This window comes from Osmerus eperlanus, chromosome 13 (assembly GCF_963692335.1).
Source record: "Osmerus eperlanus chromosome 13, fOsmEpe2.1, whole genome shotgun sequence".
Lineage (NCBI taxonomy): Eukaryota > Metazoa > Chordata > Actinopteri > Osmeriformes > Osmeridae > Osmerus > Osmerus eperlanus.
The window spans coordinates 12,314,538-12,340,755 of record NC_085030.1 but is presented as its reverse complement, the minus strand read 5'-3'; the positions used below and the strand labels follow the sequence as shown (position 1 = coordinate 12,340,755).

Sequence of the window (26,218 nt, the reverse complement as noted above, 5' to 3'; positions counted from 1 at the left end):
CGACACCTCATTCCCCAGCTCAAGCCCTGTTCTTTGGTTTTTAATGGGACCTGGTGCGAATCTCCTCGCTCGACCTCAATGACATTTCCTAATATTACACCTTGCCCATAAATCCCCCTTTTAATGAGGCCAGTCCTTTAACTGATGCCTTCTACTCAGCCCACTGTTTAGGGCTAGCTGATTGGCTCACTCTGTCTAATTGTATTACTCTAAAATCAATTAAGAGTGTCGGCTGGAGGGGCTTCCTGTCCGTGTGGTTTCCTGCCGAGCCACCTCAACGATGAGGCTAATGGATCTGATGTATGATTGTTTTCTAACCCCCCCCCCTCTCTCTCTCTCTCTCTCTGTCCCCTCTCTCTGTCTTCTTTCCTTCCTTCCCTCTCTCTTTCCCTTCCCTTTCTATCTATCAATTATTTTTTCCCTTTTTTTTGAGGGCGTCTGTCCGTCTCTCAATTCCTCTTTCTCTATCTCTAACCCTGTCGGCTCTAACCACCCCCCCCTTTCTCTTTCCCTTTCTCTATCTGTCTGGCTCTATTTTCACTATAACCCTATTCCCAATTATATCATCCTCTCTCCCCCCACGCCCCCCTCTCTCTCTCTGCAGGAGTCACAGCATTTACCCTCAGGATATGGTGGGGGACAGAGTAAGTCTAACTAACATTTCTGTCTCTAAACACACACCCACTCACACACATTCCATATTCATCCGTCAGCTGAAATGTTGATAATAAGACTTAAGCTAATTACCTTCCACATAATACTGAAACATTGTTCCATTTAGACAGCCACCGTACACCGTGTGACATATTGCAACCCCCCAAAAAAGGAAAAACTAAATTGATAACGAGTTGGCTCTCTGTCAGGGTTTTAATCAAAAGCAGCTCTCTGACATTTAAAATGGAAATTCTTTTGCAGAACGTTGCAATGTTCCGCGGTAACAAGCCGGCAACCAAGTCCGTGCCACAAAAGTCTGTGAGTATTCATTTGATTAATTATTTGAGGAGCCCTCAGGGGGAAGAAGATACAGCCATGGTTTCAGATTTGCTTCCCAGGCGGAACCCGTCCCTCAGGGGACAGAAACACGCTCACACATCTGTGAAGACACACAAACTCTTATACACATAAATACTCTTCCACACACTCTGACCACACACACAAAAACACACACACAGGCTACCCATTGGTGGATCACACAGGCTGGTGAACACACGCACGCACGCACGCACTCACACACACACACACACACACACACACACACACACACACACACACACTCGCTCCCTGGCTGGTGTACTTCCCAGCTGAGAAGAGCAGTGTTCACAAACAAACACAGCCGCTGACGTTCTCTCTCTGTTAACCCTCGCTGTCCCTCTCTGCCCTCTCCTGATCCACAGTCCACCCAGCAAACACAACACTGGACACTTTCTTTTTAACAATCAGAATATCACTTGACATGCAACAACTTTTTATGGTTCATTGGAGATTAATGGGTTAAAGAGGAGAAATAGTTCATTGGTTATTGAAGGTTGGTTGATGAAGCGTTTACAATATGGGAGAATCCAGTGTTCTAGCATCCTGGGCCCAAAACAACCATTTAATTTAGTCCAAGAAGCTATGATAACCTTTAAAAAGTGGTTACGACACAAAAAGAAGACGAAAACAGCAACACACACAACAGCAAGGCTGTCGAACACTTGAGTCATTTTCCAGCTTCGAATGTCAAGAAAAAAAGCTTGGTTGTGTATTGAGGACCTTTCAATGCTCTTTCCTCTCTTTTATTCTCTCTCTCTGTCTCTCTCTCTCTTCTTTCTCTCTCTCTCTCTCTCTCTCTCTCACCTCTCTCTCTCTCTCTCTCTCTCTCTCTCTCTCTCGTCTCTCTCATCTCTCTCTCTCTCTCTCTCTCTCTCTCTCTCTCTCTCTCTCTCTCTCTCTCTCTCTCTCTCTCCCCTGTCTGCTGGTATTGTATCCTCCTAAATGTTGCACAGTGGGAACTTCTCCTCCACCGGGACACAAGACTCTGTCTTTGTTTTCAGTCGCTGGACTACAGCCCTGAATGATTTAACCAGTCAGAATGTTTTGGTGCTGGTGAGCCCCTGGGCAGAAGTGTTGCCGTCAATACAAGCTTTGTCTTTGAGAGAGAGGAGCCCATTGACCTCATGTCAACACACTGTCTCCTCCTCTCTTCTCGTCTTCGCCAATTCCTTTTCCTTTAGTGTTTCGTTCTCTTTTCTTAAAAAGGAGAAACCCTTTTCTTTTCTTCTTTGTTTTCTTTCTTCGTTATCTTCTGTTTGCTTCCACTCCTCTGTTTTTCTCCTCCCCTCTCTTCTCTTCTGTCGTCTTTTGTTCTCTTCGATGCTTTGTTGTCCTTGCCTGTCTTCATCTTCCTCCCCTTTCCTCAGTCCTGTCCTCTTTTCCCCCACTCCTCCAATACCCAGAACACCCAAAACGTCAAAGTCAGCAACAACCAGAGTGGTGCCGATGGCCCCTCTACATTAAATCCCTCAGTCACCTCGTAGTGGGACCTGCGCCGTGTTAAAGTGTCCCTAGTAGCTTTTATTGCTTCGTAAAAAAAAACGTATCCATCCTCCCCGAACAGCCTGCTCTGGCCCAATGAGTCTGAATGCAGATGCGTCCTCAGATAGAGAGGATGAGACAAGAAGGGTCTATGAATAATGGATAGGAACGTCAAAAAGAAAACAAGGGCGTCTAAGAAGTGCTGCAAGAAAGGCGGACTAGACAGCATGTCTAGGAAAACTTTGAGGGGAAATTAGGGGACACCGGTATGGATAGAAATATGGAGGTCATGTGCCACGATGGATGGATGGATGGAAGCAAGGATGGATGGGTGGATATACGGATGGATGGATAGATGACTTATTGCCTGCAACTGTATGACTGTATGTCAACTCACCTGACCCCTCCCAGTCTCCCTCAAGAGGAGACAGACCCAAAGAGGGAGAGAGAGAGACTCCTATGTTCTCAGAATAATCATCTCGTAGGCAGATGGGAATGATGAGCAGTGAGATGAGGTTTCGGTAGGGTTGCCACGAGACGTCCTAGACGGCAGATCCACAGTCTGCGAGTGTGGTCATCGGTGAAGTTGCAGTCCACCCACCCACAGCCATGGACTCATGGTCCCGCTTACACAATCATTAACCATCCAGGACCTCTGCACTATCAACTAATGATGCCCCTGCATACCTCATACAGTATTGTATGTGTGTTTATGTGCGTGTATAAATGTGTGTGTGTATTTGATGGGCTGGTAGCTAGGAGAGGGAAGAGAGGTGACGTATCAAAATAGGTGTTCATCCCATGTGACAACAATGTCTTTCCCGGATGAGGATTATTATGTAAAACCACAGACACACACACACCAGGGAGTGATGCAGGTAGTGTTGACGTAGACAGACTTCTTTCAGCTCACTGACTCAATGGACAAGCTCTCCCTTGACATATCTGGAACACACCAGCCATCTCAAAGCTGGATAGGCACACACACACACACACACACAGATCGTCTTCACCCCCCCCCCCCCCCACACACACACACACACACAAATAAGAGCACCCATCCGTCAGAGTGGATTTCCATGTTTCTGCATTAGATTGACATGGTTACACACAGATGGACTCTCAATTAAGAACATTCTCACTGCATCTGGAACCCTCTAGTCACTAGTCTCAGGAAGAGAGGAGAGGGACATGGATGGAGATGTTCTCTGCCTTGGCTCAGCGGAGGAGGGAGTTCTAAAGGATGCTGCTTGCAGGACAGAAAGTGGATGAAACTAGAATCTGGCACTTGTCTTCATTGTCTTCACTACATTAACATCTTCAGCATTGTGATTGCCATCTTCTTCATCTTTGTAATTATGAAAAGGGCATTCCATATTTCCTCTAATAACCCCCCCCCCCACACACACACACACACACACACAAACCTGAATGGGCCTTACTTCCTATTTTATATCACTCCTTGAACTGTGCCATCTTTGGCAGCTTTCAGAGTTGGAATGTGTGTAGGTGTCATTGCGTGTGTGTCTGTGTGTGTGTTAAAAGGGTTGACAATTCCTGGTTCCCCTCATGTCTAGAGACTTCTGTGCTGCACCACCTCTTACACGCAGCAAGTGTGCGTGTGTGTGCGTGGGTGTGCGTGTGTGTGTGTGAGGGCTGCCGGGGGGCAGGATGGGGTAGGTAGCGAGAGTTGTCTACCATTGTGAAGCTGTCAGCCCACCCAGCTAACAGAGCTACTACGAAGGGCTAAGTTGAACACAAACTGCCTCCGCTGTCACTTGAAACCCACAACGAGAAGGTTGGGGGTTATATTGAAATGCCAATCTGGCAACCCTGTCTGACACCACTCTCCTTAAAAAAATAACCACATAAGCCACGTAATAACAGTAGTGATGCTGTTGAGAGGAACGTAGCAGGGCTGGGTCATAGGGAAGGACAGGTTTCAGTTAATTTCAGTGATGTCGACACTGGACAGTGAAAAAACACAACAACGGCGCCAGAATTGTTGAATCCAAACAGCGGCTTTCGGGTGAAAATTGTACTCGGCTTCACACCCCGCCTCAGCCAAACAGTCAATTTCTCAGAGCAGTCGACAGTGGGATTAGCACTTGTCTGCCTCATATTATATCTCAACGACTCTGTTGTTGTCGATGCCCTTCAAATTATTTAATTTGATATAGAACCGAGGCAAAGAACGTGCTATTAAGAACTGACACATTGGCAGCTTACCACAGTTCTCCGGTGGTGGGAATAAGAGTTAATTTCGTGTTGAGGGAGCACGTCAACACTGGACACGGCTGCGATTATACGACAGCGTTGCTCATGATTGTGTTGGGGGTGTTGGGAGTCTTGACAACCGGTGTTTATTGTAGGCCCACAGAACACTTTGACTTCAAGGCACATTTAACATGTCACTTTATCACATCAGCTTCTCGTTTGAATTGTGTAATGTTGATGTGTCATAGTATTAGGGAATTGTGTTTATTTCGACTGTGTTTATTTACAACGACTACAGCCAAATAAAGCATGTGTAATCAGACTCGTTACGTTTTTTATAAGATGTGGAGGAGATTACCACCCCCAGAAGCTGAGTAGTAGGAATAATATTGTTAAGGGGATCCGTAGGCCTTTAGGGGTATACTGTAGGTAAAGCTTATCTTTATTGCCAGTTTCTTCTGTATGCTTCTCTCGCCCCTCCATCTCTCTCTCTCTCCCTCTCTCCCTCACTCCTCCAATCTCTCTCTTTATGTCTTTCTCAGTGTCTCTCTCTCTCTCTTTTACTCCCTCTTTCTCTTTGAACTGTGGTTTGGGAGCTTCTTCATTTTGTCCTTTTTAATCACCGAACCATCAGACAGAGTAAAGCCGCGCTCTGGCACATTCCTCTCTTAATGAAAACAAGTGTATTTGTGGGCCGTGGTATGGGCAACACACACACAGGCACTGCCAACCTCTTAATCTAACTAAGCCTTGCAACTCGTTCACAGCTGGAACGAATCGAATTGATTGGTATTCCGGAAAACTTTCTATTAATTAAATGCAAATATAATGAGTGGATTCAGGATAGAGGAGGAGGCGCTGTGTGTCATGTTTATCCCTTTTTGACCTCACTTTTCATTATTAGTCCTGATGGTTCGATAACGATAAACGTTGCAAATCATATTATTTCTCTTGGCTTGATTGGCGCTGCCTGTAATCCTATGAATCATCAACCTGTGATTCCCCCAGCTATATCGAGGTTCTCGGATACCCTGTGAGTAAAAGGGAAAAAATGGGTGAAAACTGAAGTATCACATTCAGCATATGCCAAGGCAGGAGGAAACGGGAGATTTCAAATGTGACTCAATGCAGATTAGCCTGGTCTATTAAAGAGACAGGGAGTGTGTGTGTGTGTGTGTGTGTGTGTGTGTGTGTGTGTGTGTGTGTGTGTGTGTGTGTGTGTGTGTGTGTGTGTGTGTGTGTGTGTGTGTGTGTGTGTGTGTGTGTGAAAGAGAGATAGACTGTGTGTGTGAGTGTGTGGGTTCATTTCAACAAAGTGAATGCTCCTATCCACTCTGCCAAAGTGTTTAGGTTCAATTTAAGAATAATATGCAATTTCTTCGTTTAACCCCTCGCTGTCCTCTTGTGGTTTCAAGGCTGGTTTTGCAGAGTGATAAACACTTTCCTAATTAGGCTTTTAAAAACACACACACTGACGTAGGCCAGATGTACAAGTATGAGCTGCTTGGGAAGGTATGTCTAATAAAGTTGTGTGTTTTTGAATGATCAGGGCGAATGTTTGAGGTTTGCAGACAGATACAGCCACACACACACACTGTTAACCTGGGGCTAATTATTTGTCTGAAGCCTCATTGAGACCAGACGTAGCACTGGTTGAACCAGATGTTAAGTTAAACATGCGTCTGGTAAATCATTTACAGGACTTGCAGAACTTCTTTAAGAGAGTATCTATTTTATACACGTCTTTTGTGGTGCCGTAAAATGTGGAAGTATAGCCATGCTTCATCTGTGAAACCCAGAGGCACAGGGACGGGTTTTTAGCAGCTGGCTCTCTTCTTACAGGTGAATTTATTGGAGCCTCATATTCTCTATTGATTTCTCTAGGATTAAAGTGTGCTTTATTCTTCACTGACTGAAGAGGGGGGTTAAGTGAGGCAGGAGAGAGGAGAGCAACAAACAGCTGACCGTTGACATACAAAAACACACACATTCACTGTTCAGACATACACAAGGACACATTACTCACCAGTTAGTCATCAATCGCCTGTAGATCCTTTGCAACCCCCCCCCCCCCCCACACACACACACACACAGGGGGGATACACACACAGGTGTGTGTGTGGTGCGTGCAGCTCCCTCTTCCACATGCACACATCTGTAAGGTATTATTGTGGTAATGACTGGTGGTTTTGTACAAAGTTCGGACCAATCTTCTGATGCTGCACGACAAGTTAGGTCATAGCCAGCTCCAGCTTTCAACACAGCTTCCTCTCTCTCTCTCTCTCTCTCTCTCTCTCTCTCTCTCTCTCTCTCTCTCTCTCTCTCTCTCTCTCTCTCTCTCTCTCTCTCACCAAAAAAAGCTTTGAAAAAAAGTTAATAAAGGTTTTAAAAACGTTTTGGAAAAGAACGTTTCTAAAGGTTTGAAAAATATTTTCCCCCAAAAAATTCTAAAGGTTTGAAATATATATATAAAAATTAAAAACAAGTTTTGAAAGTATTTTTGAAAGGTTTTCAAAACTTTAGGTTGAAAAGGCAAAGAAGATTTTTTTTTTCTCACAAGTTTCTAAAGGTTTTTCAAATGTTTACAAAAAAAGTTTCTAAATGTTGGAAAAATATTTTCTACAAAAAGTTTTGAAAGGTTTTTTTTCAAAAATAGGTTTGCATCATTGATGAGTACTTGATGAGGACTCTACTAAACTCTACTGTAGTCGATTGTACTCTGCTCTGCTTTACTCTACTGTTTTAGGCTTCTCTGTTCTCCTCTTCCCTCTCCTCCTCTCTCCTCTCCTTTAACTGTGAAAGTTTCGAAAAGTTGAAAAAAAGTTGTAAAAAATAATGTTTAAAAAATTTTGATATTTTTTTTTTTTTAAATAAGGTTTTCTAAAGGTTTGAATTTTTTTTAGCAAAAATGTTTCTAAAAGTTTGAAAAATATATATATTTTAAAGTTTCTAAAGGTTTCACTCAATGACACGCATATATTCACAACCAACCCCTACATGGTTCCAACTCTAACTCTTAGGGCCCGATCTTGCACCCAGCGCAATTGACTTTGTCAACGACGCAAGTATCATTCCTAGTTTGCACTCGACGCAAAGCTGACTTTTCCCTCCACAGACGCACGTCGAAATGACCTTGCGCTCCCGTGGGCGGTTCAGCGAAAAAGGAGGCGTGTTCCGGCGCAAACGTTCCCTGGTGCTATTTTGCAGTTTCCGAAAAACAATTCCGCCACTGACCAGGAAAAACGTGGTCTAAAGTCAATGGCGCATTATTCAGATGCTATTTTAAGGGCGCAAGCTTGGTCCGTGCACACTGCTGGCGAGGCCAGGGTCTTCTTTCTGCGAAGCTACGTTACATTGTTTTGATTTATGGCGTGTTACATTTCTTCAATGATTATAAAAAGATTTTCATGAGAAATCTCTATGTATGTGAACATGATTTGTAACAATTGTGCCAATTTTCTCCCACGCCTGTTTAACCGTAGCTAATTTGGGTGGGTTTCTTCTCCCATCTCCATCAGAATCAGAATTCGGTTTATTCGCCATGTAGCCTATGTTACACAAACACAGAATTTACTGTGGCAGGAAGGTGCAAACAATAAACATATACGGGTCTTAAATTAAGTGAAAAAGTACAATAGTTAAACTAATTCCAAGAACCAAACAATTAAAAAAATAAAATATAGGGTAGGCTATATAAAAATAAGAATAAGAATTTGAATGAGCAGCATGAGCAGGCAATTTAGTGCAATGAGAAAACTGCTCTGCCTTTCCCATACAATGTCACTTGTCTATCTGTTACGGCCCTGACTAGAACGTCGGTCTCCTTGGCTGTGAACCGCTCCTGGCGTGCGCCTGGCAAATCCGCCGTTATAATAGCAATCCGCCATGGAACAAGCGCTGCTCTTAAAGGGAATGTGAGATGACGCTCTGATTGGTTTATTGCACGTTACGCCCAAACCACACCCATTAGTAATGTAGCTACTTCGGACCTACCCATTTTATATTTGCGCCAGGCGCAAAGTCATTTATCCCGCCGGCAAAATAGCAACCGAGCCGGAGTCCCGCCCACAAAGTTACTTGCGCTTTGCGGTTTGGTACTTGCGTTTCAGATCGTCAAAATAAGGGGGTTAGACTTTAACTTTCTCATTTGCAACCTTGTTGAGTAGGACGGACAAACCAAGTGTGTCAGTTCATTCCTGTGTCTACGTGTGTGTGTGTGGATACACGCGCATCGTTGTTTATGTCTGTCTGCACGTTGAGTTTGAGCCGACAATCATTCCCCAAGCATCCCTTCCCCAACACACACACACCACTCCTCACTGCCTGGCCCCCTGTTTTATTATGTTTTTTGTATGATGTCAGCGAGGCCCATAACCGTTTGTCAGGTGACATCATGCCTGTGAAAACAGGTCTCTCTACTTTACGAGACTCAGGCCAGACCAGCTCTAACGGTTTGGCTCTCTGACCAATCAGGAGATGACATTCATATGGTGAGGGATGACTTGCTATCACAAGCTGTGTATCTTTTCGCCTTATAACGGGCTACAGAAGGATATGAGATCGTTTATTTCACATTTATAGGGAAACTCATACTGTGCGGTTAGGACCTGCTTCAGTCAAGATGGAACTAGTGAGTTGCTTTGCGATATTAACACCTCATAACAGGTTTCTCTTTTCCACACGATTGTGGATCATCTTGTTGTAGGTGAATTCCTCAATATTCAAATATTAAAAAATCCACAATCTGAAAAAAGTGGTCATCTACTGGTGCATTAGTAGTGTCCAAAAGGGATTTAACTAAGGATGGTAATCAATATAACAATTGTAATTGATTGATTTATTGATTGATACTTTCTACCCGTTTCAGAATGCTGGAGGATGATTTGAAGATCAGCAGTGATGAGGAGGACAGTGAACAACAGGTGAGGAACACCCCCATACAGCCATCTCTGCTTGTATTGTCCACAAGCAAGGCACTTAGCCTCTACAAAACGTCCCACTGGCGAGGCTGTGTGAATGTGTGTGTGTGTGTGTGTGTTTGTGTGTGAAGCCAGCATAATAATAATACCAAATACTAAACAGCAAAGCACCTCATCTACATTGCTTCATCCTTTGATTAAGTTAATTGTCAATAAAAGTTCATGTCGTACAAATAATAGCTTTTACAGAGGTAAAACGACCAAGTACCCACTATTTACTCTATGTTATGATCCAAGCCAGACAATAATATCACACATTAATGGCTGTAGTTGTGGATTAGAGCGTGTTTCTCTGGACTGCTCCGCTGGTGTGTATTGTGATGATAGTTATCATCCATTTATCTATACAAGAACCTTGGACCTGTCGCTAGTTTAATGACAGTAATTATACACTGGCGTCATAATACAAATTCACTGAACCCAGGGCTCTGATATGATATGCTCTGTGCGTGTGCACACGTGTGTGTGTTTGCACCAGTTAGGATCAAACCGGGGTCTATCATTTCTCTTAACCATTAGACCAAGGTGACATTGTCCTGGTGTTGATGGCCGGGCCGCCACATGCAAGGTGGCCCTGCTGTGTGGGGGACTGGACGGGGATGGGGGGGGTTTGGACGGGGATGGGGGGGGGGGGGGGGTTGGGGGGGGTTGGGGGGGGGGGAGATGCGCCGGCATTTTCTCAACGGTATGTTTGTAACGGGCTTATTGCAAATGACTGCACGGTACATTACCACACTGTCACAGCCTGCGGTATAGAAGCAGCCGCTGCACGCACACACACAAACACACGCACACACACGTATACGCACATACACCAGTCTGCTGAAATTCAACTTCATCTACATAGATACACTAAATTATTTCCCTTATATAATCTGCCAGCTCAAAAACAGTCACACACACACTCTAACTCACACTCTCACACACACACATGCACAAACAGTGTGAGTCCCAGACACAGTAGATCAGCATGCTCCACCACATGTGACTCAGGGCAGTAGAGAAGCTATAATGAATATATTTTTGACAGAGGGAGAGGGAGACGGAGGGGGAGGAGGGGGGGGGGGGAGGGGGGGACCTGCAGCAGTAATTTAGCCTCTATCTTCCCGCACCGGCAGAGTGCTGTATCCAAAGCAATTAGCATCACCCAAGCTCTCTCTGGCACACTGTCTCCCACTGCTCTTACTGATCTCTCTCTCTCCCCAAACATCCCCTTCTCCGCCTTTCTTTCCCATACTGTTTTTCTCTTCTCTCTCTCTGCCTGTCTCTCTCTCTCTCTGTCTGTCTCTTTCCCTTCCTCTTGCTTCTCTCTCGGCTCTCTTTAATTTATCTCTCTCTCTCTCCCTCTTTCTTCATTGCTCCCTCCCTCCCTCTCTCTCCCGCTCTCTCCTGTCCTTGAGTGTATCTCTCCCTCGGCTGCTGTGCTGTTATGACAGTGGACTAAGAGAGAAAGGTCAGACTACCCCTGGCTCAGACAAATCACCTGGAACTGGTCCTCTGTGTGTGTGTGTGTGTGTGTGTGTGCACGCGCGTGTGTGTGTGTGTGTAAGGGACCTTTGCCCTCAGCTACCTAGCGCAATCCATCATTAGCCAGTTCCCCCTCGTCCCGCACATTCATTTTCCCTCTCATCCCTCTGCTCATCCGGAAGGTTCCTCCTTCTTCCTTTTGTTTCTGCTCTTCACCCTGATCTGTACCCGCGTGAGGAGCTCTCCTCCAGCTGTACAGGGGAGGCAGGGAGGCTTCTCAGCCAAGAACGTCCAACCAGATACTTTATAGTTAAAGGACCCCCAAAAAATCAAAGCACAGAGCATTAAATTAAAACCATCCCAATTCCCAACTGTTGTTTTCATCCCATACATATTTGATCACTTGAGCCGTTGATCTAATAAGCTGCCTATTAAAAAAGAAAAGGGGTTTGTGTTTTGATTCTGTCCTCTGCATGTCAGCCTGGTGGTGATTTTCCGTTGCCTCAGATGATACAGAGTAAGACTTGGTTGTAATGGCACGTAAATGACACATTTTATGGAAGTGACTGTTGTGACACCAGCGTAGCTGTCCCTCTTGACTATTACACACTCATCATTGCTCTCACACACACACACACAAACACACTCATGCCACCCCTGAGACAAATGCCCTAAAGCAGCCTCATAAGCATGCAAAAAGCTTTGCCGTTTAAACAGTTTGCCGGGGCTTGCAGACACCAGCCACACACACACACCGGACCGCGTTGCCTAGCAACCATGAGAACCCGAGAAGGACGAAGAGAGGGAGTGTGGGGTGGGGGGGGATGGGGGGGGGGTGCAAGCCAATTCCCCGGTGAGGAGCAGAGATGGCCAAAAGAGAACGGTTGACAGATGATCTGAGTTGTTTCATCTAATACACTGTGAAGATCAACGCCTCTCCTGGTGAATGAGAGAGTGAGCCGTGCACACACCACCGGCCACACATGTAAATACAGAAGATGGTGCAGGGGATAGGAGGGCTAGCAGAGCTCAGAGGGGGTTAGGAGGGCGAGGTGGATGGGCTGGGGTACAAGTCAGGACCTGGGACACACCCTACTGACAGGCATGGACAGGACCAGACTGGGGGTGGGCCAGGGTTGGATGTACAGAAGCCACGTGTTAGAAGCCTGCCTGGGTCGAGAGCTGGGCCAGAAGCTGGTGTGTTCCGGGTGAGCCTGAGCTAGCCTGAGCTAGCCTGAGCTAGCCTGAGCTAGCCTGAGCTAGCCTGAGCTAGCCTGAGCTAGCCTGAGCTAGCCTGAGCTAGCCTGAGCAACCTGAGCTAGCCTGAGCTAGCCTGAGCAAGCCTGAGCTAGCCTGGGGCTGGAGGTGGAGATATGGGCTGGAGTGGAAGTAAACAGTAAGACTGTAGGGTTGGGAACTGGATAAACATCTGATGGCTGTGCAGTCCACTGGGCCCAGCTAAACAGACAGATCCTCCACGGACAGCAGGTTCCTTCCCTCTGTGTTGGAATGGAGTCATAAAACAGCTGGAACCTATAATAATATAGCTCACCTCTGGTGGTATTAAAGCTACTCGAGCCTAGCTCACAAGAAGCAGCTACACTGTCTCGACAGGACAACTAGAGAGTGACCAGATGATGGTTTTCCTTTGCGGATGTTTCGTTATGAATACTGGTTCTGTACTCACACAAGGGAAAGAAAGAATGAAAGCAAAAGCCAAACAAAAACACTACCATTACTGTCATGATGTTGTTTACTATAATACTTGAGATTTGAACAAAACGTCACACAGAACGCTTTGGAGAGACAGAGTACAGTCTTTAAAAGAACATTATGCCTCTACTATACCTCTTAGTATTTACCAATGCATTCTAGAGGCTAACAAATATACCCAGCGCAGATATGCACGCATGCAATATGCATCATGTAGAACTCAAATATTGACATGCCGGGCCACATTAGGTCTTGCTCTAGGACATCTTGCTGCTAATGCTCTGATGCAGTGTTAAGTGGATTTTTGTCTAGTGAAGGTCTCCAAAATCCTAATCTGAGAAAATCAGCGGTTAAGCCTCCAGCCAGCGTTGATCGAACTGTGGACGCTTGACTGCTCCTCTTAATCACCCCTGTTCTGACATTCAAAGGGAAGAGGGGTGTGTGTGTTAGTGTGTGTGCGTGTATGTGTGTTGGAGAAATACACAAAGTGTATTTCAGGGCATGTTTTAGTAGTTGAGTGTCATTTGAAGTCTGCGGCATTGGTTCATCCAGTCTTATCTAGCGTTGCAACAACCAATACACAGGAGCCACTGTGCTCCAACCCCACTGTCTGTCAGGAAGGTCCAATCACAGCGTGGCATTACCTAAAACCTTTCTTACCCAAGTGGTAGCAAAGGTTGCTGAACTCAGGAGACCCAGGTTTGTTCTTCGCTACTTCCTGTATTGATTCGCTCACCTAGGTATGCTTCTAGCCAATCAAACTCTTAGTGCTGACCAAAGACCATCTGTCAGCCCAGAGTCTAGGTTATTAAGAAAAGCCCCAACACTGCACATAGTCAAACTTACTGTCTTAACTACTCTGTAGTGGTGCTGTGCATGATTGATGATGATTCATATCCTGTCATGACTATGGTTTTGATTCTGGGATGTGGTGGTCTTGAAGACATTTGAGAGAGAGCCATTTAACCCATTGTTCCAGGGGGAACGTACCATGGTAAATAAAGGGATTGGTGGGGAGATGGGTGTATGGGATGAGATTGCGGGTGGATGATAGTGATGGATGAGTGGATGGATAGATGGTTGGATTGACAAATTCTACCGTGTTCACATAATGCTGACCCCCCCCCCCCGTTTCTCTCTCCCTCTCTCTCTCTCCCTCTCTGTTGCAGGTGTCTGACAAGACCAAACCCAGGACAAGCACCCTGAGGTAAGAACTATGGCCATTCGCTGACTGACTGGCTGCATCAGTGACTGATTGACTGACAGATGAAGTGACAGGCTGATTCACTGGCTGACAGACTGGTTCACTCACTGCCTGACTGACTGACTGAAAAACGGCTGTACCAGTTGACCGACCTTCTGACTAAACCTCTGTTCGACTGCCTAACCCACTGACTGGTTCACTGACTGACTGAGCCATCAAGCTTGTATGTAGTGTATGTCTACTGACAGCTGCTGTGGTATTAGATGATATTGTACTGGCACATACAGTAATCACACATAATTAGTTAATCACCAGTTCCTTTGTGTAATGTGTGTCTGTTTATATGCTTGTTAAGATGAGATTGTCTCAGATCATTGCTTGGTAGTTTAATCGTCTTAGCGGATTGTTTCAGAAGTAAACGTGCCTCTGTACAGACATGATTGAGAGACTGGTGGTGGGGGAGGGAGGGGGGGGCTGCAGGAACGATATCTTTCACATCAATCAAATGAGTTTTGCTGTAGAATGTCGGAGAAAAGAGATGAGAAATGCTCTGTTGTTGGAGCGAGCTGAGCGCGATGATGTGTAATGGGCCGAGTGCGGAGAGGCAAGAACACGCGCGCACAAACACACTGGCAAGTCGTATCCGAGCGCACGTTCTGGAACACGTTCTGGAGCACGGTCTGCCGCTGCTGCTGATGTTGTTGTTATTTGGCGTTGTTTGTTGTTGTTCATGAATACAGATAATACGAAAAAATGAGTGTCTGAGAGGGTTGCTGGCGATTTGATAACCGCTGCCTACTTACCACTGGTTGTGAGGGAACATATGCAACCTGGAGGGTTGAACTACTTATTTCAGTTGGAGAGAGAGGGTGAAAGAGAGAAAGACACCAATAGACACGCACAGAGCAAGAGAGAGAGAGAGAACAGAGAAAGATACAGAGAGAGTGAGAGAGAGAGAGAGCGAGAGAGGGAGAGGGAGGGAGAGAAAAGCGAGAGCGAAGGGAGAGAGGCGGAGGCATGAAGACAGGAGAGTAGGAGTGTGTGTGGCGTAGCCGCCACCTCAGCCCAGCCCCCTGGTCTGAAGCATTAACATGCACGGAGGTCTGGGTGCTCCATCATCTGTAGTCAGTGGAGCGTTACGGCAGTGCTGTGTGCTTGTGTAGGTGCTGTATGTGTGTGCGTGCGTGCGGACGTGAGAACCAACCAGTACGTATGTATGTTTGTGTGTGCGTATGTGTGTCTATATGTGTGTGTGTGTGTGTGTGTGTGAGACAGGGGCTCATTAGGATGGTAGAGAGACATACATGGCCCGGAGCTGTCTCACACATGGGGACTATGGGGACTAAAGATGCTGCAAGCACTCCCCCGGCCATAACCCCCCTGGAACGCCCCCCCCCACACACACACACACACACTTGCGTTCACACATGCACACACAGGGGTTTTTTCCTATCCCAGGCAGGACAGACGATTCAGTTGTATTCAAATGTGTTATCCCTATCCCCTTACGCTTACCTTAACACTAAACCACCTAAACCCCTATAGAAATAGCACTTGAAGTTGTGGGGCCCAAGAAAATGTCCCTCCAAGGTACATTTGTATCTTAATTTACTATAAAATGGTAGTTCAACAGGACCACAGACACATACATAATACATTATACATATACTATATGAAGTATACACACACACATACACACACTTCTATAATGACTGTGTACAGCCCCAAATGCATTAATAATGTATTTACCTTTTCTGTCTGACGGATATGTGACGATACACAGGTGAAATAGATGAAATACAGAAGAACTACATTTATCCAAGGCTAAACTGTGTGTGTGCGCGCATGTGTGTACTGGTGTGTACGTGTCTTTGCCACTGTGTCTGTGTGACTCTTGTAAATTGATTAGTGTCTCATTTGTGACGAGACACCTGCTGTGAGGAGAAACAGACAGGACCGTTTTCATGTCCTCTGCTGTGGATGGACTCGTCTCTGCCTTCATCTGAGGGCTTTGAACAGGAACACGTCTGACACGTGCGGACTGGATGTGTTCTGCTCTGTCATCCGCTTGACGCGGCTGTAAGGCTTCCTTCTGGGTCGTTTGCTCTTGTTTGAAGTGTAGTGATAGTCAGGGTGGGACGGTGGGCAGGGGGGGGGTTACGTGTCTTCAAGATGAAATGTTGCGCTTGCATAATACTGAAGGTAAACATGACATGCCTCCAATGTTTCACCTCCTCCTGACTGTCTCTGTGTATATGTCTCTCCATCTGTCTGTCTGTCTGTCTGCCTGTCTGTCTGCTTGCCTGTCTGCGTGCCTGTCTGTCTCTCTCTTTCTTTCTTTCTTTCTTTCTCTCTTTCTATGTCTTTGTTTCTGTCTCACTTTCTCTCCTTTCTCTCTCTAGTTAAATATAATTGGGGGTGCTGTGGCTTCAGGGTAAACTACAAGTTGTATTTGTTGTTTTTAGCCGGCTCCCTTGAGTACAGCACAACCGTCACTATGTGTCTAACTAGCCATACACCATGCCTGTCCAGATCTGGCCTATCTGCTAGGGGCCCTAGATGCAGCCAGGGTATGTACTCATTAAAACCTGGCCCTGGGCTCGGGTCACTAAACTCGGATGTATAGAGTAGGACAGACCCAGGCATCCGAGACCTCTATGGGGGGAAGGTGGTGGTCCTTGGTGAGTCCCAGTCTTAGTTCACTGCCTGAGGGTTAATAAAGTAGGACAGACCCAGGCTTCAGAGGCCTACACGGAGGGCAGGTGGTGATCCAGGAGGAGCCCCAGTCTCAGGTCACTACACTGGGCTACAGCAAGTAAGGCTTCAGAGGCCTACACGGAGGGCAGGTGGTGATCCAGAAGGAGCCCCAGTCTCAGGTCACTACTTTGGGCTACAGCAAGTAGGACAGACCCAGGCTTCAGAGGCCTACACGGAGGGCAGGTGGTGATCCAGAAGGAGCCCCAGTCTCAGGTCACTACACTGGGCTACAGCAAGTAGGATATAGCCATGCTTAAGAGGCCTTCAGAGGGAGGAGGTTGTGAACCTGGGGCAGCCCCAGTGCCAGGTCACTGCCCTGGGCTGAATGATGAAGGATAGACCCAGTCCCTAGGGGCCTCTGCTCCCCCAGGGTGGTATTCCTTCAGAGCAGCAAACCCTTCACCATCTGTGATACATCACATGCCTTATTAAAAGCCCCATCTCTCTTTATTAGAAGATATGATAATCCTATAAATGTGAAGGACATAGGATGAGAACCAGAGTTCCACCGCAGATGAGAGAAAGCACGCTGTCAAATCGATGCTCCGTTTGGGGCTAAAGCTGTTTTTGTTTGACAGAGAACAATTAAAATGTATTTTTTTTTTTTTTGGGGGGGGGGGACTTCCCACTTCCTGTCTGTGTGTGCGCATGTGTGTGTTTCCAGAGTAACAGAACTGGGTCCATTAGGAAAGCCCTCGCTCATACACTCGCTACTGTCTCTGCATCTATGTATCTCCGGTGGTCTCGGTGCGTTGGTAGAGAGGGAGGACATTGAAAAGTAACGGTGTCCTGCCTCTGATAAATGTGCTGAGTCGAGACTCTGCTGGCACGCATTTAAAAATACCCTCCACCACTCAATAGCTGTCTTTTTGATTTAGGGCACCGCTTCGCTTAAGGACACAAACCAACACTGTTTGTTTTGTTGTTGTCGTTGAGCCTATATCTGACTTCACTTGCACCTCTGTAGTAACCCTTATAAGATGGAGTTTCTCACACACACACAGAAGGGGTGCAACCATGACATGAACAGGGTGTTTCGGCAGACAGGAAATGCTGTTTCACAACCTATTGATTGGTTAATTAGGTTTCATGTTTGATCCAATTAAAAATGGCCTTCTACACACTCCACTCAAGCTTTGAATGCTATATGGGCTAAATTCTCTGAAATTGTGTGTTTGTGTGTCTCTGTATATACGAAGGGGTGTGTGTGTGTTTTAACTTTACCTTGTGAGCCATTTCAGGCACCAATCTGTGTGTTCAGTCAAGCAGTAAATCCATCAGCTTCTCCTCAGGCATCTCCCTCTCTCTCTCTCTCTCTCTCTCTCTCTCTCTCTCTCTCTCTCTCTCTCTCTCTCTCTCTCTCTCTCTCTCTCTCTCTCTCTCTCTCTCTCTCTCTCTCTCTCTATGTGTTCGCTATATATTTGTGGCATCCTCCCACTGGGTTCTACAGCCATGTCTTAATTCCTCTCAGCTGGCCCTGGCAGAGTTCTAGAGAGAACAGGTGGTCCGGTTCAGGTCCAAACCCAGAGAACAGACTGTCCGCTCCGCGCGTGTGTTCCCGCTAAGGATTAGCCGTCAATCAGAACAGATGCTTCTGCTTTCGTTCCCCGTGCGTCGCAAGCACCGCGCACGTCTTACCGGGTCGGGATCACCGCGATGGCTTTTGATTTTGTCACCGTTTTTAGTCGTATTTGATCATTATATCTGGTGTGACAGAAACACATCCATTTTTTGGCACCGCTTGTGTAACTGTTGATTCCATCAGCGCTGTCTTTTATTGACATAGTACAAAAACTCTCATGGAGTAAAGCACTGAATAGAAGCATAATAGAAGTTTCTTTTTTTTTGCATTTTCATAGACACGATCCTGGGTGAACTCATTTGAAGGAATGACATAAACAACTATGTTTGTGCCATAGAAGAAGGCCAAAGAATAAGACTACAAAGCTTGCGTGTTGGCATGTGTCTATGCCCGTGTTTGCATATGTGTTTGTTTACGTGCGGACTTGGGGTTTGTACATGCATAAATGTGTATGTGTGTTTGTGTATGTGGGTGTGTGTGTGTGTGCACGCACACCGAGAGAAACCCTGGGTTCTGGGCAAACCCGTCGGGTTTGAAGGGAGCCCAAGACCGGCGGGATGGGATTTCCATCTGCGTCTCGTTATTCTGTCATCGGGCCATGTGGTCTTGGCACGCCCGAGGAGGTCTCGGGCCGCTCGCTAGCTCGGTGCTCGGCTTGGCAGGCCTTCCCAACCCCACACAGCTGGTTTGCTACTCACGCTCAGGCCCTCCGCAGGCTTTGATATGGATAGAGACGTAACTCGAGCCAGACCCCCAAACCCCCCCTCCCCCCCCCCCCCCAACCCCCACTGTCAAGCCTCGGGCCTGGCCAAGTATTGGACAGGTCCGTGTTCTCTTAACCTGTGGACAAGCTGGAGGAGTACACGTGCACACACTAGCCACACACACACTAGACACACACACACACTAGCCACACACACACTAGCCACACACACACACTAGCCACGCACACAGACTAGCCACACACACACTCGCCACGCACAGACACGCTCACAGGACGCTCACATGCACACCTGCATGTAGAGGATGTATGGACTCACGCACTCTGGAGCTGGTTACGATGCTGAAGCTCCTGATGTCATCACCACACGAGCCGGTGTTTTGTCTAAACCTGCCTTGGCCAACAGCTGTGGGGAAAGAGAGAGAGAGAGAGACTGAGACAGACAGAGAGAGAGCGAGAGAGAGAGACTGAGACAGACAGAGAGAGAGAGAGAGAGAGAGAGAGCGAGAGAGACTGAGACAGAGAGAGGAGGCAGAGGGAGGTGAAAAAAACTCCTTCTCAACTATACCCCCCCCACACACACACACACACACAGACACACACACACACACACACACACAGACACCCCCCCCCTCTCTCTTCCACATCCCTACTCCTCTTGTGCCCTTACTTCCCCTTTGGCTCCCCGGCCTCATCCCTCCTCTCTTTCTCCTTATTCCCTCCTTCTTTTCTTCCCTCTTTTCCCAGACTGTTGCCTCAGTAGTCAAACATCAGGGTCTGCTTTCAACTCATCAAAGCAGCCCTGCGCTGCCCCCCCTGAGCTGGGCTCACACACACACACACACACACACACAGAGATGTAGAGTCTCTCGCTCCCTACTTCCCTCTTTACTCTTCTCTGCCTTGATGGCTCCCTCTCAGGTTACAACAAGAAGTGTGTGTGTGTGTGTGTGTGTGTGTGTTTTTATCACTTATCCCTCCTTCTCTCTGTCCAGTTTCCTCTAAACATCCTTCCATCTCTGACTCTAGCTCAATGCTTCCCCTACCCAGATCTGGTCACAGTCGGCCCAATGTGGTTCACTGCCTGGCAGTCACCCTGTGTTCCAGGTTTCCTTTGTAGGCCAGGCACTAATGGCAGCCACAATGTTTGTCCACTACTTTCTTCACCAGGGGAAGAAAGTAGGGGCTGGCTGGCTGTCAGTTTTAACCTCTCCTTCTCTCTCTCTCTCTCTCTCTCTCTCTCTCTCTCTCTCTCTCTCTCTCTCTCTCTCTCTCTCTCTCTCTCTCTCTCTCTCTCTCTCTCTCTCTCTCTCTCTCTCTCTCTCTCTCTCTCTCTCTCTCTCTCTCTCTCTCCTCTCTCCCTTTCCTCTGTGGTCTCTGGTGTCTTTTCCTATCCATTAGTCCTATGTCTCTCTTTCCATGATATGCACATCTGCTCAATAACCCCTGCAGTCTATCTATAAATACTGTACATAACCTTGACTAATGCCTGGCCTGCTAAACAGCCCTCTCAACTGTATAAGACACACAGCAGGGAGCAGTCTGGTAGATAAGAAACTGTTGTCTAGTTAGAAACAAATATGATCTTCCAAGGAGCCGTGTTGTCCTTTAGTTGAGTAGGGTTGTAAAAGGGTGCTCTTCAGAGTCTAGGGGAATGAAATTCTGAAAAATGAAAGATGAGTTTGGGTTCTTGTATTTTATGGAGAGAGGGACAAGAATACATAAGTCATTCTTTATTGTGTATGGCATAGATTAATTCATAACAATTCACTGGTGAAGTCAAGACCTGGTAAGGCAGTGTGTCGGGATATTGACCCTGTCTTGACGCCATTTTGTGCGCTTGCATTTTGCTGTATTCAAATCAGTTCAAGTCAATAACAGACAGAACTCGATGCAGAGATCCTTGAGTCAACACAAGCAGCTGAGCTGCTAACCGGCATCCAAAATTGACTTCAAACCAAGAAAACAAGCATAGAAAAACAATTTCTCCTAGATTATTGGTCTTTTTTCCTCCACCCAGACAATGAATTATTGGCGAGGACATTTTTACTACCGAGGGATTTTGTTTCCATCGAATTAGAGCTTGCCCAGACCAGGAAGATGGGATTTGGCTGCACTTTGGTTAAACACACACAGTAAAACTTTCCCATGGGAACGTTAACATTGAAGGCCAGTTCTCGTTCAACATATGTGTTACTTGGCATGGGTGGAGTGTAATGTTATATTTCAAAGTCCCTTCACTAAGCGACGTGCCCCAAACAAATCTTCGTCCTTTTACTGTGTTCTGCATTTCCTGTTTCATCATTTTGTTTCTCTATGTACAGTGTAGGCACACTTAGTCACTTACTCACCAAGCCCTTAGGCAAAGTTTTTAATATACTGTATTCTCAGGAGTCAAAACTGCCACAAAGACTCGAAAATACACTGACTGGATGTCTGCCAGGTTTGCTGTGGGGATGGTGGATGGTACATGAGTTAGCTAATCCAGAGCTGCATCCTGCCCTTTGCTGATTCGGAAACAGATGCATGAAAAGTACACCACCTGCACAGGTGGCTAGGACCCCGCCCCCTATTCCAACTCCCTAACGTTGATTAGGAAGCAGAGAGGTGTAGGGGCCCCATGTTTAGAGTCTGGGGGACCGGGCTCGGGATCGAACCCTCGGCCTTCCAACCCTCCACCACAAGGCAGTTAGTGTTCTGTACATATGTTTATCGAATGTGTCATATACAGTACATACACAGCGACCAGACAAAAAGCTAGCAGATTACCTTTTAAAACAAGAACTGAGAGAATGTCGGTTACGCACCGTTACGAGCAGGGAGGAAGGTATTTGTTCGGATTTTATTTCTGTTTAACCGAGGAACATATATTACCCTGTGATTGCAAGCCCAGAATGTGTTTATCAAAGCGTAAAAGGTGGAGAGAGGGGGAAAGAGAGAGCGAAGACAAAAAGAGAGCACCTCTACTCCCTTGGTTCTGTGTCACCCCTCTCTCCCTGCCCCTCAGCCTGCACGTTACCAGGCATTGTGAACGAGGGGATGGATTTGAGGAAGAGCGGGAGAGGAGGGAGTGATGAAAGGTGGTGGGGAGGAGGGGGGGTTAGGGGGCGGGGGAGGTGAGGAAGGGGCGGCGGGGGGGGGGGGGAGCAGAGGGGGAGGTGGTATAGGGAGGGAGAGTTGGGGTTTGAGACTGGAAACCTGCTTCTTCTTCATCAGTCAGCATCATGAAAGTGCAATGGGGTCTTGTGGGCAGCCATGTTTTCAAGTGCAAATGAGAAAACTGGGAAGAGAAGAACAAAAAATGTGAAAGAAAGAGAGGTGTCTGTCTAGGGGCTCACCAAATAATTTATGTTTTTTATAAATCCATCACATTTTGTTTCTGCAGAAAGAGAAGACGGGCTAGAATAGAATACTAGCAGATAAGCCAGTCTATAAGGTTGACACACAGTCACACACACGCACACACACACACACGCACACACACACACGCACACACACACACAGCCTTCAGACAAAGTCTTCATATCAAGAATCATCAAAGTATGTTTTCAAGGGAAGTCTGAGGCTTACAGCCAGGTGAACACTGGGGCTCACTCACTCACTTTTTCACTTACACATCCAACCATGCAAACATGCATATAGTGCGCTGATAACTCAAGCAAGAATTGACTGACACACTCTCGCTCGTCATCGATCCTTGATGCAAACACACTGTACACCTACATAGCCCGTTCATGCATTCAAAAATCAATCGGAAAAAATCATCAATGTATCCAGTCCTTCAGATGACTACAAAAACATCTTCTCGCCTCATTTATTCCCAGATTGGAGCGGATTCCGTTTGACTGATCTTGACTCACAGAGACTTGATGTGTCACTTTCTTCTATCAGCCGGCGTGTCACCTCCGCTCCTCCTTAGTGGTGTCACTAAAAGTGTTGTTTGTACGGATGTGGGCCACAAAGAGTGGGAGTGCCTCCGGATCCGACAGGCTGACGTTCTTCTGCATGTTTATACTTCTCCATCTGTCTTTGACAAATAACTTCAAGCGTGTGTGTGTGTGTGTGTGTGTGCGAGGATATGTGAGTGTGATGTACGTAACGGCTGGAGTAGGCAAGACTTTGTGCCTTGTCGATATTCGTTGTGATTCACGCGATGAATGACACACACACACACCTCCAGACGGCCTTGTGAGGGGGTCTGGGCAGAGTCACCACTGTCCCGACACCCCTCCCTCATTCCTCCATCCGTCCTCTCTCCTCATCCTCTCTCTTCCTCCCAACTCTCTAACCTTCCATCCTACTCTCACAATCTGCCCTGAAAGCTGAGGTCAGGGACTTAACGATGGCCGTGGGCTAACTGTTACATTTAGTCATTTTTTTAGCAGAACTGTTAAAAAGCCGTTTGTCATGCAGTGCGCGTGTGTGTGTGTGCGTGCTGTACATCTGTTACTGTGTTGAAAGTTCACTTTAACTTCGGCAGAGCAGATTAAAAAGGCTGGAAAAACGGGAAGCTCTAGTGTGTGTGGACACGTACCTGTGCATGTAGCCGATGTGTGGCTGGGCACAGTGGGCTGTGCCACGCTGAGGCCCACAGACTGGAGCAGCACACCAGATCCAGGTTCAGGCCTGGGTTGACCTCATGCACCCTGGCAGCCTGTGTCTGTACTACTGTGTGTTTGTCTACATCCGTGTGTGTGTACATACTTGTATACATGACGGTGCGTGCGTGTGTGTGTGTGTGTTGGGCGGGGGCGGGGGGGTGGGGGGGGGGGGTGTAGTAAATTTGCTGAGACGGCCAGCTCTGCTGGGCTCAGCCCCTCTCCTAGACAATCAGATTAATTGGAGCCGGGGCCATTAGCAAGGTAGAATACATTAGTGCTGCTACAGAGGGAGCAGAGAGAGCAGCTTCCTAGCCTTGTCAACCCTCAACTTGTTTACTGAGGCAGACACCGCCACCGGAGAGAGAGGGCTGTGTGTGTGTGTGTCTGTGTGTGTGTGTGTCTGTGTGTGTGTTTGTGGGTGTGGGAGATGGGATGGGGAGGAGGTTGTGTGTGCCTCTTCTGTCCGTGTTAGTGTGTGTGTATGGACTGTTTTCTGTATGTGTGTGTGTGTTTTCTGAGAATGTATGTGTGGTTGGCTGTATCTGCCAGATGTCTGTCCACATCCCCTGTATGAATGTGCGTTGGCAGCGTGTCTGCCTGGCTGTAGGTTGGAGCCACAAATATGATGAGCTAGCTGTCTGCATGTGCTTGCTTGCTTAATGTGAGATAGATAGTGAGAGAGAGAGGGAGAGAGAGAGAAAAAGAGAGAGAGAGATAGAGAAAAAAAAAAAGAGAGAGAGAGAGAGAGAGAGAGAGAGAGAGAGAGAGAGAGAGAGAGAGAGAGAGAGAGAGAGAGAGAGAGAGAGAGAAAAAGAAAAGTGTGTACACAGTATGTGGCGTGTGTAGAAGTGTGTGCTTCATTCTCTAATTCAGACTTTGTAAAAAGATAGGTGTGTGTGTGTGTGTGAACATACAACTCAAATTATTCCCTCATTCATCTGTGTGCTTGCAGCAGAGACACTCTCCCTTCGATTGATGTCCTCACGCAACCTGTCAAAACACTCCTCACCACTTACCTCCCCCCCTTCTGCTTTCACCATGACCGTGAGTGAGTGTGTGTGTGTTGGTGGGGGGAGGGGGGGGGGCATAGTTGTGTTGGTGTGTGTGCATGTCCCATCTCTAAGCTGATGAATGTTTCTGGGTCTTAATCCACTCTGCAGGCCTCATTCGAACCTGTGAGTTAGACACGGGAGTAATGAGCTAACCGGTGGCGTGGCTGAATATGTACATGAGTTGACAGGCGCCCGCGGGCCAAATTCGCTGGCCAACTGTGAAGGCTCCCTGTGGTAGCTGGTGTTCCAACTCGGTCGTTCACACCACCCGTGCAGCTATGCGTCTCGATGATATACGCAACATGAAGAATTAATGACAGACCTTTAATGGCGCAATACATCAACACAGCTTAGTCGGTATCACATAGTCAGTTCTCTGGAAGTTTCTCTCTGAGTAAATACATGTTTTGTAATGTGTCGAACAATTCCGTAAGAGACCGACTGAGGTTTGCATCAGGGGAAAGCCCCACTAAAAACATTCCCTCCTTCATGTCTATTTTTTACAGTCAGGCTTAGGGTTTGTTTGTTGTCAGTTGGTATGTGCTGTCAACAGGCGCTTTTTGAACATTCAAATGATTTAAACTTTTAGCGACTGTATAGTGTTCCGGACAGTTCCGCAAGGCTGGGGAGTTGATGAAAGCCTTTGCTCAAAAAATATTCCACGTTCTCCATTAGCTGTCATCAAGGTCAGAGCGCAGTATTCTATAACTGATCTATGTAATTAAAACAGGAGCCATTACTGTGTTCGACTAATGGCACTAGTTAATCTCGCCCGGCCATGGTTTTTAATTCTCTGTGGCTCGGCTTTTCTGCTGTAAATGAATCCCTGGCACGCAGCAAGCTTAATGTGTGTGTCTTTGTTTGCATCGTAATTTACTTAAGGTCTACCAAGGACCTAACAAGCATTAGCATACCCCTCTCTTTCTGTGAATGTGCGTGTCGTCTTCCTCTCTCGTCCTTTATATCAGTTTTCATCAAGGTTTGTATATCTCGTTCTCGGTTTTTCACGTATATATGTTGGCGACCCACACCTCCAGTGTTGCTAGATCGTCAGTAGTTTCTGTTTCCTCCGGCCGTGTGAGTGTGTATGTGTTTTGTCGCAAACAGTATGTGTGTCCTTGTATGTTTTCATGTGTGTGTACGTGTGTTCTTTGTGTGCACGTGGTGTGCACTTGTTGCATGGTGTGTTGATTTTGTGTGAGTGTGTGTGCGTTAACGACGACCGTAGCTGCCAGACATCACATCATCATCGGGCGTGTGGAGCTGTGTTTGTACCTGACCACCACAGCAGTCTGACGGCTGTATTCATGACACGGGCCCACGGAGGGTCATTTTATTTGTTGCCGACTCAAGGAAGGAAGAAGAAACAAGTGGATCTTCTAAAGCAGTCTTTCAACAACTCAGCGGTTTT

General features: G+C 46.8%; 1 protein-coding gene across 1 annotated transcript in view; it reads left to right on the top strand.

Annotated features, from left to right (window-relative positions):
• The window catches only part of aff2 (AF4/FMR2 family, member 2), a 93,245-nt gene that overhangs the window by 46,039 nt on the left and 20,988 nt on the right, over nucleotides 1-26,218 (top strand). The window contains 5 exon segments of the mRNA XM_062476929.1: nucleotides 916-932; nucleotides 934-968; nucleotides 3,517-3,519; nucleotides 9,599-9,653; nucleotides 14,060-14,097. Of these exon segments, the coding sequence (XP_062332913.1) occupies nucleotides 916-932; nucleotides 934-968; nucleotides 3,517-3,519; nucleotides 9,599-9,653; nucleotides 14,060-14,097 (148 nt within the window).